General features: G+C 40.3%; 1 protein-coding gene across 1 annotated transcript in view; it reads left to right on the top strand.

Moving 5' to 3' along the window:
• TRPM3 (transient receptor potential cation channel subfamily M member 3) overlaps positions 1–13,573 on the top strand; it is a 286,044-nt gene that overhangs the window by 173,266 nt on the left and 99,205 nt on the right. Inside the window, exon 7 of the mRNA XM_037374290.1 lies at positions 8,309–8,483. Coding sequence (XP_037230187.1) covers positions 8,309–8,483 — 175 coding nt within the window. The remainder of the gene's footprint in view (positions 1–8,308; positions 8,484–13,573) is intronic.

Here is a 13,573-nt window from a genome sequence, read left to right as displayed (position 1 = left end):
TTCCCTTTCATGACTGTATTAGTCATCCACTAAGACCACATATAGTGTACCCTTTACAAAAGTCATTGTCCTAAAAGGATTTTGCAGGCAGAAAGGTAGCTGTTGCCCAAATCTTTTGCAGGACATAGACAAGTTAGAAGCCTGAAACAAATCTAAAGCCTGTCATAGAGACTTTGTACTGCTAAGAGTCCATTATCTCGTTATCTCAGATAAGCACATGACAACTTGTGACATGATAACCTGTAAAGAAACCTGCTGATTTATGTACCCCAGCACCCAACATACCTCTAGTTCCAGGGAAGTGTGGACCTGGAGGGTAGTGCTGTGCAAAACTGTAGGGGCTTCTTGATCATGCAAATGTACTTGCTTTCATGAAGAACTGATGAGCCATTGCTGCTCAGTGTTGCCTTATACATCCCTGTACATGCCTGTAGTAGGTTCAAAACTTCTAGGAAGGGCTAGTATTCTGTTTCCACACTGCAGCGATGAGCAGTGTGTGCCTCATTAAGAAAAGACTTTGAGATGTCAGGCTGACTGCACATGCGCAGTGTGTAGGTTCGTGGAGGCATACTTTACCCACTTTGGGGACAGTTTGAACTCACTGGGTATGTCCATGGTGACTCTGTCTTATGTGCACCACAAGCCTTAAGTTCTTCTGTTGCATCCAACTTCTGGAGAATTTGCTCCACAGCTGCACATGGTGTGGGAGATGTGACATAGATTTCCAGCTGTACGCCACTTCTGTGCCTACTGCTGCCCCAGTAACTCCTGGGACAAAACTCCAGTAACAAAACTGGGACAGCCACAGGCACCAACATCCCCAAATAAACCAAATTAATTGCCAAATTATCCAGCCAAAATTTCCAGGTAGAAAAAGAAAATGAATGTGTGGGAACACACACCAAGATGTCAGACCTGATGAAGGAGCAAGGGTGGCCAGCAGGCTCTTAGCTCAGCTGCACCTACTGCCACCCCATGTTAAGACAAAGAACTTAAGAGACATTTCTGTCGGGGATAGTGAACTAGAGCCCCCCAGTTCTATTTGCACTGTTCTCAGGGGTGAGCTTAGAAACAGCATGCAATGTACTGATATGTCCCAGTTGCTCTTAGAAGCACACTTAGAAACATGAGTAGTAAATGCATTTTGTAGTAAATGAGGCATTTTATTCACTTGTTGGTCTATAAAAAAGTAGGTAACTCATGTTTAGCTCTTCATAAAAAGTATTAGTAAAAATTTATAAGACAGTTATTGATTATTTATAAGTATACTCACAGTATAAAATATTCATGCTTTTCCAAGAACTGGGAAAACAAAGTAGGGCTTCTGCAAAGCATGGTAGATTTTTTAAAACCCCTTTTCACACAGCACAGACATGCCGTTTTGCCTTGCTTCCCTTTCCAAATTACTTCAGTTCCTCTAGTTTGTTGTTTTAGCTTACGTATTCATGCAGTACCACTGTGTCAAGGGCAAAATGGGATTATTTTTCTGCATAATAACATGAAGGCCTGCAAGTTGCCACTGGTGCACATCAGGACAAATGTTCTGGTATGTACTTACCTTCCTGGAATCACAATTGATGGAAAGTCTCTAGCTAGCACTGTTGCTGGCCACAAAGGCAATAACACAGTAATGAACCTTTAGGCTGACTGAATAAACCTTTCATACAATATTGCAGTCTTATTTACAATAATGGACAAGGAATAGCAATGATAGCTGACACTGTGAAACAGCGATCTAGTCTATCCTGAAAAATCTATGCTTATTGAAATGTTCCAAATACAAGTTATTGCTTTAGAATTTAAGATAGTGATGAGCCTCAGAAAACTGATTTTATCTCCCAGGTCTTTGGTAGTATTTCTGCTTCTTTTTGGATGAATCATTATATAAAATAAAAATAATATTTTTTTGTCTGTATTCTATTAAATAAGTTATGAGAGACTACCTGTCTTTTTGCATTCATAGTGGAAATGCTAAGACTTCAGTATGTGAGATGAAGACCTTATTAAATAAGAAATAGTAACGTGTAAGTTTGTGTGAGATGCTTCACATATACTTGGTCTTGAACACAAGCTGAATATTTCCTTTGAAAATCTGAGAGAAAAAAACCTCCTCTTTGGCTTATGAACTATTTTCAATAACACAGGATAAAAATTCTGAGACCATTCTTAAGTAGCAAGACCTTTGATTTTGGGATCAGGCCTTTACCCTCTTGAAACATGAGTGTAGTTAACCAAGCAATAAACCTCACCGTGGTAACACAATCATCAGCATTCCCAGCTATTCGCAAGTTTGCAGATACAGTGCTAGACAATAAGGTTTTTCCATCTTCCAAAAGGAAAAGGAAAAAGATATGCTAAAACCAAAGCTCATCTTAGAAATTCTGAAAAAAACAATAAACAATAAATTTTAAAATACATCCTCCATGTAACTATCAGATGGTTGGAGAACACATAATTCTTCAGATATTTAAAAATAATTCACTGTTACTTAGAAGAGGATGAGTCTTTCTCTACAAAGGGTATGAAAGAAGCTGAGTACCATGTCATTTACTGCCTTCTAAGAAACACAAAAAATATCTGGAACTGTGAAAATGGATTGGTCTTTTTCTATGTTTGGAAAACAGCACAGCGATCAAGAGTCTTTCCTGATAATAGTAGTAATACATTGTCCTATACTGAGAAGGGTTATCTGCAATTTCAAAATAGACATTTTAGTGGATTATATTACTGCTACTCTTTCCAGTTAGTAAAATGTGAAACACACGATTTCTAAGGTTGTATACTTTTAGAGTACTTAGTAGGAACAGCAATTTTGTTGGGGATAACCTAGCAAGATGAGTGCTATCCTTAGTTTTGGCCCAGGCTAGGGCAATTTTGTTGTAAATTCCACAAAAAGCATGAAAGGAAAACTTCTTGCTTGTTGATTTATTGAACTGTCCATTTCAATGCTTGGCACAAGGTTCCCACCTTCTGGACGTGTGCTAGGAGTCAGCAACCCTGATACCGCTGTCCAGGTTTTCAACAGTATGGTTTTATCTTGGCATTTCCTCCTTTCGGACAGTCTCAACTCAAGCAAGAAACTTTTTTATAATGATGATATCCTTGGCTTTGTAAGGAATGTATTACCTTCAGATTCAGCATCTTGCCTCCTAGCCTGAAGTTATTCTTCTGAGTCAAGTGGCTGAAACAAGAGGCTCCCTGTGGGTATATCAGGCGCTTCAGACCTTCTTTGCAGACTGTTTTATAATGTGAATGTACAAGCCGAAATAGTGCTCTTGCAGAGAATTCCTGACTCCTGAATTTCTACAGAGGTAGAGGGAACTAGAAGGAAAAATATTTTGATTACCAGTTAAAGAGAAGTCCATCGACTACCTTTTTTCCAAAGTCAGAGGTTCTGTCTTATTGGCATCACATTTTTCAAGCGTCCAGTGTTACAGTAAGACAAGGCATAGTCAGTTCTCAATTTCACAGAAGCAAAATTGTTGGGAAATGCATTGTTAATAACTAACCAGGAAGAATTAGTCAATGTCTTCCTTCCCACTGAAATTTTTCTATGGACCCTCTGCATTCATTTCTGAATTCCTAATGTTTAGCAGCAAAGATGTATGCAGGATTTTTGATATCAATCCATGTAAAAGTTTAATTCACACCTGCTCTGTGTTTTGCCTGAGAGTCATTGATATGCAGACTTCTTTGGTATAAGTAGCTAAGCTTTTATTCTGAAACAAATATAATGTCACAAATAATTAAATGTGATTGATAAATCATAGAAATGAGAATGTGGTAATTGCCGCTTACCCTCTTTTTCAAATATTAAGATACTCAAACAGATACAGGTTTTTTCCCCATGTCTATGGACTTCCTTTCACACACTGTGGATACCATCTCTGCTCAGAAATTAATCATCATATATCTGGAAAAGCTTCTAACATAGAGTTTAGACAACTGTAGTATGGAGAACTTTCCTGAAAGCCAGAAGCGGTTATACACTGAAGAAGTATTATTAACTTATTGTAAAATATTATATATAAATCCAGAAATGTACTTTCTAATTTTCCCTCCAAACTAAAGAAACTATATATTTTTCCAAACAAAAATTATTTATGGAGAATAATGTAAATAGCAAAGAAAAAAATTCTAGTTGCTGAAACTCAGGATTTCCAAAAGGAAAATGAGATGTAGAAATCAATTTTGTGTCTTAAATATTTTCTGTTTCACAAAGAAATCTATCAGAATGATGAACAGAGTTGCATTTCAATCTGGAAGTTAATCATATATGATAAATTAAGATTCACATGAGCTTTCTTTTTCTTTAAACTCAAAGCTACAAAGTTTCATTGAGAAGTGGATTTGAGCATTCTCTTGTTTTACTAGGCTCAAATTAGAGGATTATTTTCATGCTGGATGTATTTCTACGAGATCAGGGAAGAGAAAAAAAGGCTGTCTGCTTAACCACAGTGAAAAACAACTGTAAAACTTGCAGAGAACTGTTAAATGCCATGCAACTGTTGTGACTAGCGGTTTAAATATTTTTTTAAAAAAAAGGAAAATAAAAGAATGCAAGACGGATTTTAGAAATGCTTTCAAATAGCCAATTCATTGGCTCAAAAAGGAAAAAACAGTTTAGCTGTATAGACTAACCATCATTATTTATATTATTTGAATTATGTAGCTGATCAATATCCAGCAGAATACACACTGAACAAACTTACAGTAGACTGAAGGAACCTGCTGTAGGAACATTTTGAGATACATAAGGTGGCTGCATCTGTAATGATTCCTGAGCATCACTCCAGACTCAGAAAGTTTCTCCCATTTACTTTTACAAGGTGGTTGTGAAGATTTCACTCACCTGATAGCCAGAAATACTCTGAACTCCATCTAAACTATTAACGGCCAATGTGCTGTGTGTCATGGGGTTAGTCAGACATGTCTTTCACCCTTCGATTTTCTAAGGAAGATGAGCCAAACTCATCTGATCTCGTCTCATAACATGGTGTCTTGATTCCTCACATACTCTTGACTTTTTCCTTTTTTGTGCCAGCTTGTTCTTTTTGAACATGGGTAAGCATAGCTACAGGCAGTATTTTCCATGGAATTTCATGAGTGGCTTGCACAGTGGCACTGATGTGCCCATATTTCCTACTGAAAATGATTTTTCTGTCTGTATTCCAGAGTCATACCTGCCTTCTTATTGGCCTTGCTACACCAAAGACTCAGTTCTTCTGTGATCGCAAGATCACCTTCCTCTTTTCTAGTATTTCCTCCGAATTAGTTCCCAATTTATAGCAGAATTTATTAATCACCAAGTAAATGACTTTTCATCTTGCACTGTGAACTTTCTCTACTTCTATTACTCAATCCTTAATGTTATCCAGACCCAATTTGACTCATTACTGAAAATATTTCTTAGTAGTATCTTATTGCCACATGTCAGTACCAGTTCTACTTCTTGTTTTGCAGTCAATAACAATAATGATAGGATCAGGATAAGTTCTTCAAGAAAGTTCACTAGTACTACAGTTCCACATACAACTGTATCTATTAGTTATTCTTTTATTTTCAAATCTGTGCACTTATATTCAGCTTTGCTAACAATTTCACATACGGCATATGGTTTAATAAAGACCACCTTTGGTAAATGTTATGATCAAGCTTTTAAATGCATCACTGAGGGTTTTTTTTTGTCCATAATGAAATAAAATGGGCCCTCCCAGTCAGTTTCCAGAAGAAAATACTACACTGCCAAAGAGGGATGCTGATGTAAGATTTCAGGGATTTATGGGCTTCCTAGACAGAGTTCTTGTTAGATCTGCTCTGTGATCAGCCTTTTGAGCAAGGACTGAAACAAGAACAGTGAAGGGAAATCCTTATTCAGCTACCAAGAACACATATCTTTTAAAAAAAAAAAAACCAACCTGCCAGCAGAACTAAAAATGCTAGAAGTATTGGCTGTATGGTGTGGTATAAGGAAAAGCTACACAAGAAGGAAGTACTTATAGAAAGTTCAAAAAACTCGGTAACGTTACCTTAGCTAGACCTCTAGAAATGAAATTATAAAACATCTCCTTCCAATTTCATATTAAAATTTTAACTGAAGAGACTCTCTCAACAGCCACCATGTGACTGTGTTGGGAAGTATCACAAATAAAAATATTCTGCACCAAGAATTTCATTTTTATTCATCTTCTGATAGCATTTGTCATACAAAAATAAAATACGCTTGTACTAGACGTAACTATAAACAACATTCCTTTTGTCACCTAGTAAGAAAGCAAAACCTGGGTATACTGGTGGCATGAGGTTCACTGTTGCATGCTCAACTGCAACCACATGTATCATTTTAAATGTATTGATATGGGTATAAAATCATATTATTTATAAGAGTCAGGAAGAAGTGGGGATTTATTGCTAATAACTAGAATGCATTTTTAAAGGATGCAGTTCTAAGCATGATTAAAATGAATGTAGGTAAACAACACAAATTTGCAAAACAAAATTCATCCTTAGCTTAAATCCCTTAAAACTGATGGAAGTACATGGGGGACAGATTAACCTATCAGGCTTATAATTCACTATTCTTAAAGGAAGTTCTCATTTAAATCCATTTCCCAAAACTGCTTTTCCACTAAGATCTTTGAAAAGAACTTAAGCACCCAAAGAACTTAATGACTAGGTTGAGCAGCAATTCAAGGAAGTCCTTAATAATAATAAAAGAATTAACCAGTGAGCTCTGTGCAAAGCAGTCTGTTAATCACCTTGTTACATTCTACCCTTCTTACTGGTTTTTATTAGCCTGGATTTTATAGCTCTGCTTATAGTTTTCTTAAAATAAATAAACCCCACGCACTTTAGTTAAGTTGTATAATAAGAGTCACAAGCTGACAGTAGATAACCATAACAAAGCAGGCTGAGAGTCTCTCCAGGAAACCCAGTGATTGCTTGTGAAGTGGTTCAGGAAGTACTTGGATATTTTGCTGTTTTATATGAAAACTGCGGGTGGTTTTATGGGGTTTTTTTTAAAGAACAGTTCGTTTCTTTTTTTGACAGTAATTCAAATCCTTAAAAAAATTTGTGGCTATCAAAAATAATTTGATGTTTGAATGTTTCTAGAGGGTCTAACCAGATTTAATGTTCCAGTCTCACAGGCTTACCTTTGCTTCTGTGGACTGAACTCCCTGTAAATGGAAACCTGGGGCAGTCACATTAAAACTTGTTGCCTGGCCTCATGCAACTTTTCCCAATCCAACTATTAATACCTGGGGGCACGCTTTTTATTTTTCAGTGACATGTCAAAGTTTTGTGAAGAATGCACACACTTTTTCTTAGAAAAAGCTAGTTTAAAAGGAGAAAGTCTTTCTGTTGAAGAAAAAATGCTAATAGAAAGTGCTTAAATAGTTCTACTGCCAGAGTCCTTTTGAATGTCCCCGATCTCAACTGTTCAAGAAGTGACAACTATAAAAGCTTTTTCAGTCATATTAACAGCCGTCTGATGTCACGTTGCCTTTCTCTATATCCATAAGACTTCCCTGGCAGTCCGTGCTGCAACTTTTGCAGAGGGCTCCTGTCTAATGATACCACAAGTACTGAAAATGAAGATGTCTCTCCTCTGGTTCAGCACTAGTTCAGTTCTCTCTGGAGCAATGTCCCTAGTGTGGGGATCCACAGATCGAGGAATATGCTGCAAAATTTTGAGAGGATTCAGAGAAAAACTGTGATACCAATTAGAATTGAGAAACAAGTGCTGCATTGACTTGTAACACAATATGTTTAATTTATCAAAGAGAAGGTTAAAGACCTACCCAGCTGCAACCTTAAAATGCATCTAATATGGCAACAAAAATATTGCAGAAGGAATTTTAAAACAGCAAGCAAAGCTACTGGAAGACTCAAGGATTGGAATCTAGATTACAAATCTAGATTGCAAGCAAGCTACAAAGTCATGACTATGAACATGTTAAAAAGTATTGTGGTAGCTTCTCTGCTTTCAAACCAAGTTTTGATCTTTTAACAAATTTGTGCTCTATTTCAACCGTAACTATTGTATTTAAAACAGAAGATAGCTATAGAAAATGCTGGTTTATGCACTGGAACCAATGAGATGACTACAGTGGTCCCTTCTGTTCTTAAAAGCTATGATTTTCCAAATGCCGTTTTCTCTAACACTGTACAATCACAATGCAGTAATTTGTCTGATTTATTTTTTCTGTCTTCTGTTATGTTTTGTTTGCTTTGTTGGCTTCGCATTTTTTTGTTCCTTTTCTTTTTTGTTTTGTTTTTTTTTGTTTCTTTCTTTCTTTTACTCCAGGAATTGGCCAAGGGGTTCCAGTGGTGGCCCTTATTGTGGAAGGAGGTCCCAATGTTATCTCCATTGTTCTGGAGTACCTGCGAGACACTCCTCCTGTACCAGTTGTGATATGCGATGGCAGTGGCCGGGCATCTGACATCCTTGCTTTTGGTCACAAATACTCTGAAGAAGGAGGGTAAGTTATTTCCTAGTATGGGTTCTTTCTCCATCCACAAGTTAAATTTTGTGATAAAACAGAGCCCAGGAAATCATTATCAATATAGTGCAAAAGCAATACCTTCCTTACATGGCTGTTTCCATCATCAATATGATTGAAATACTGAAAATATCCAGAGCCAAAAAAAAAATGGTGAGAGGGAGTTAAAGCAGCACTAAGGAAAGTCTGCAGAATATAACAGAGGTGTAGAAACTGTATCATGGAGTTACTTGCCATGACATATAACACATTGTTAAGTACAATGCATAGTATCTTGCAGTTGCAGTTCAAGGGATTCAGTCAAAGGGCACAGGGACTTATTTTCACTGGCTTAGATATGCTATGTCATTATGATACAGGTTTTATTTAGCACTACATGTTCATATCAGCTAGTTTATATTTGACTTGCTTATTGGGCATGATTCTGCACACTCACCTATATTCACACATCACTGCCTGTACAACATTCTATTTGCACTGTGCCACCTTTCTTTGCAAACTCAAGGTGAGGCAAGGATTGTGTTTAGCTTTTATTAGACAGGATTCAAGTGTTTTTCTGTTGAATCAGGCTGTAAGCATGCTTTGCATGTTCCAAAATGCATATTATTACTGGATGCCTGAATCTTTAATATTCTTTCTGCTTCTCCTCTACCCCCAAAAATAGCTAAACAACCATAGAATCACAGAACAGTTGAGTTTGGAAGGGACCTCTGGAGGTCACCTGGTCCAACCTGCTCAAGCAGGGCCACATAGAGCCAGCTGCCCAGGTCCATGCCCAAATGGGTTTTGAATACCTCAAAGGATGGAGGCTCCACAACCTCTCTGGGCAACCTGTCCAAGTGCTCAGCTACCCACACAGTAAAAAAAAAAAAAAGTTGTTTCCTGATGTTCAGAGGGAACCTTCTGTGTTTGACTTGTGCCTGTTGTCTCTGGCCCTGTCACTGGGCACCACTGAAGAGTATGGCTCCCTCTTCTTTGCTTCCTCCCTTCAGGCATTTATATACATTGATGAGATCCTTTCCAAGCCTTGTCTGCTTTGGGCTGAACAGTCCCAGATCCCTCAGCCTTTCCTCGTGGGTGAGGTGATCCAGTGGCCCATTGCTGCTCCAGTATGTGCATGTCTCTCTTGCACTGGGAAACCCAGTACTGGGCACAAGACTCCAGATGTGTCCTCACCAGCACTGAGGAGAGCGGAAAGATCGCCTGTCTCACCCTGCTGGCAGCACTCCTTCTAATGCAGCCCCGGATACCATTATCCTTTGCTGTTGCAATAGCACATCACCGGATCATGTTCAACTTGGTGTCCACTAGGACCTCCAGGTCCTTTTCTGCAAATCGTCTGTCCTGCTGGAAGGCCCTCAGCATGTACTGGTAAATGAGGTTGTTCCTCCCCAGGTGTAGGACTTTGTAGTTCCCCTTGTTGAACTTCATGAGGTTCCCATCAGCCCATTTCTCCAGCCTGTCAAGCTCCATCTGCCAGAGGGCAGCATGAGTTTTGGATCATCAGCACACTTGCAGAAGGTACACTCAGCCCCATCTTCTACAGCATTAATAAGGATGTTAAGCAGTACTGGGCCCAGGGTTAGTCCTTGAAATACACCACTAGTTCCTGGCCTCCAAGTAGACTTCATACCACTGATCACAACCCTCTGGGCCCAGCCATTCAGCCAGTTTTTAATTCACCTCACTGTCTGCTCCTCCAGCCCATACTTCAACAGCTTGCCTATGGGCATCTTAAGGGAGACAGCATCAAAGGCCTTACTGAAGTCTACTTAGGCAATATCCACTGCTTGCCCCTCATCTACCAAACCTGTCATTTCATCACAGAAGGTGGTCAGGTTGTCAGGCATGACCTCCCTTTGGTGAATCCATGATGATTACTCCTGATCGTCTTCATGTCCTTCATGTTCCTGGATTAGCTGCTCCATCACCTCCCCAGGCATCAAGGTGAGGCTGACCAGCATGTAGTTCCCTCGGTCCTCCTTCTTGCTCTTCTGGAAGACGGGATGGATTGCTTTTCTCTAGTCCTCAGGCAATTCCTCCAGTTGTCACAATTGTTCAAAAATTATGGGGTGGCCTTGCAATGATATCAGCCAGCTCCATCAGCAACTGTGCATGCATCCCATCAGGGCCCATGGACTTATGTCTATTTAGTTTAAGTATTCCCTGATCTGATCCTTTTCCAGCAAGGGTGCGACTGCCTTCCTCTGGACTTTCCCCCTTGGTCTCTGGGGACTGGAATTGAAGGGACATTCAGTACTTCAGCCTTTTCCATGTCCTGTGTCACCAGGTCCCCTTCCTCATTCATTGAGCTTGGAGGAGGTGATACTTGAATATTAACCAGCTTTTCTGGGCCCCTCTTCCCTCTTGGTCTTATCACATAGGACTTTTCCAAGCAGTTCCCCAAAAATACCAAATTCTTCTCTTCTCAAGTCCAGAGCAGTGATCTTGCTTTTTGCCCTCTCTTGTCTCAGAATCCTGAACTCCACTATCTCATCGTCACTGCAGCCAACACTGCCTTTGACCTTCACATCCCCATTGAGTCCATTTGTTGGTGAGTATGAGGCCCAGAAGAGCACCTCTCCTCATTGGCTGCTCTGTCACTTGGGTCAGAAAGTTCCTATCAATGTGCTCCAGGAACCTCCAGGATTGCTTATGCCCTGCTATGTTGTCCCTCCAGTAGATATCACAGTGGTTAAAATTCTCCATAAAGATGAGCACCTCTAAACATCGGGCTGCTCCCAGCTGTCTGTAGAGGGCCTCATCCATTTGTTCTTCCTGGTCATGCAGCCTATAGCAGACACCCACTATAATGCCACCCTTGCCTGTCTTCTTTTTAATCCTAACCCATAAATTCTCAGTTGGTTTATCATCCATTCCCCGCCAGAGCACCATACACTCCAGCTGTTCTCACATAGAGGGTAACTCCAAGTCCTCATCCTCCCAGTCTGGCTTTCCTAAGAACTTGTATCTCTCCATTGCAACACCTCCAGTCATGGGCACCATCCCACCATGCCTTTGTGGTCCCAACAAGATGGTAGCTTTGCAACGGCACACAGATCTAACTCATTATGTTTCTTCCCCATGCTATGCACATTAGTGTACAGGCACTTTAGAAAGGCACCCCAGCATACTGATTTCCCAGGAGGAGCTTTGGGGATTTGTCTATAATGGTGGCCTGTAGGCACTTCCTTGCTTGCATAAAAAGGATGGAGGTGAGCCCACTTAAGCCCCATTTTGTTGATTTTGTGATCCCTTCCCATCACATTACTCCAGGCTCTTTGCTTATCAAACCCTGCACTCCTACAGGGCTGCTGGTTACTCTCTCCCTCCCACAGCATTCCTACTTTAAAGACCTTATTACCATGTCGGCCATTGCAGCAAATGTAACTTTGCCCTGCTTAGTGAAGTGGATCCCATCTCTCACAAGGGGACACTGACCTGCAAACAGGGTCCCATGATCATAGAACCCAGAACTCTGTCACCAACACCAGCCCTGCAGCCAGCTATTGACCTATGTTATCATCAGTGCCTTCCTTTCCCCATCCTTTCCTCTGACCAGCAAGACTGAGGAGACCTGGGCCTCCATGCCCTTGACTCTGCTCCCAGAGCTCTGTAGTCACATTTGATACTCTCCAGATTTCCCATTGCAGTATCATTAGTGACCATATGGAAGAGCAGCAGTAGGGTAGTAGTCAGATGGTCAGACAAGCTTTGGCAGTCTCTCCACAATATGCCAGTTCTGGGCCCCAGCAGACAGCAAACTCTTGATAGGTCAGGTCAACAGATGAGTGCCTCTGTACCCTGGAGCAAGGAGTTGTCCATTATAATCACTCACTGTTTCTTCCTGGTGGTCTTGCGTGGGTTAGGGTCAGGTGGCACAGATCCTTTGCTTGAAGACACATGTGGCTTCTCTTCAACTTTGATGAAAGTGAACCTGTTTTGTAGTTGTAAGCCATTAGGTGGGGCAGGAGCCTTACTCTTCATGCCAGCCGTCACCAGCTTTCATCCTTTGCCTTCTCCAGCAGTTGCACTTACCTAAATACTAGATACAGATACTGCCTGCAACTCTGTTGCAGTTGGGGTCCTGGGTTCTTCAAGCTGTGGCATCTCAGCAGAGATCCTGTCTATCTCCTTTTCATCTTCTCTGATGCTGCGTAGCTTGTTCACTTTCCTCCTTAACTACTGTGTTTGGTGGCACAGCTGCTCCAAGACAGCAGACCTGCAGGAAAGAAGACCATCTCTCCTGACAGCATAGACCCTGCAGCCTGGGACTTGGAAAGCTGCATCTGTTTTATATTCAGGTTTATGCGTCTGGGATAGACTTGAATGTGTCAGGTTTCATGTGAGTCTTTGAGAAGTTGTTTCAGTGGTTTCAGTGACTTCAGTGTTAACACATCTAACATTATCCTACTCAAACATTTTTTATTCCTTTGTTTGCTATGAACCTTTTCCATTTTCCATCTACCTTCTCTGTATTCTGATGTCATCATGAAAAAGCATATAGCAAGAAGAGCATGAATGCAATTTATTTCCATATATAAAGGAGGCTTAAAAGAAAATGGAGAAAGATGTTTTACAAGAGCTGGTAATGACAGGACAAGGGGGAATGGAATGGCTTTATATTGAAAAAGGATAGCTTCAGACTGGGAATAAGGAAGAAATTCAGTATGATGAGGGTGGTCTAGTGGAAAGTGTCCCTGCCCATGGCAGGGGGCTGAACTAGGTGACCTTTAAAGGTCCCTTCTAACCCAAACCACTCTGTAATTCTATGGTTCTATTTCATCATCACAAACTCCTGCCTGTAAAAAAGGCAAGCGATAGAATCACTAGAGGCAGAACAAGCAAGTCATTTCTTCCTTGAGACACTCAAGTCTGGCTCTGTGAAAGCTATTATCCTCCCTTCCAATGGATCTTCTTTCTGTGGTGATGCCATTCCAGGTAGTACTTGAAATATTATCAAATAGCATAATTTCCCGCCCCCTCCCCCCACTCCTCCACCTGTTCACCTTGCACTAAATAGAATGCACAAACCATGAAGTTTATAAAGCTAACTTAGTGGGAATTTC

This window comes from Falco rusticolus, chromosome Z (assembly GCF_015220075.1).
Source record: "Falco rusticolus isolate bFalRus1 chromosome Z, bFalRus1.pri, whole genome shotgun sequence".
NCBI lineage: Eukaryota > Metazoa > Chordata > Aves > Falconiformes > Falconidae > Falco > Falco rusticolus.
This window is presented reverse-complemented; position numbering and strand designations above follow the sequence as displayed.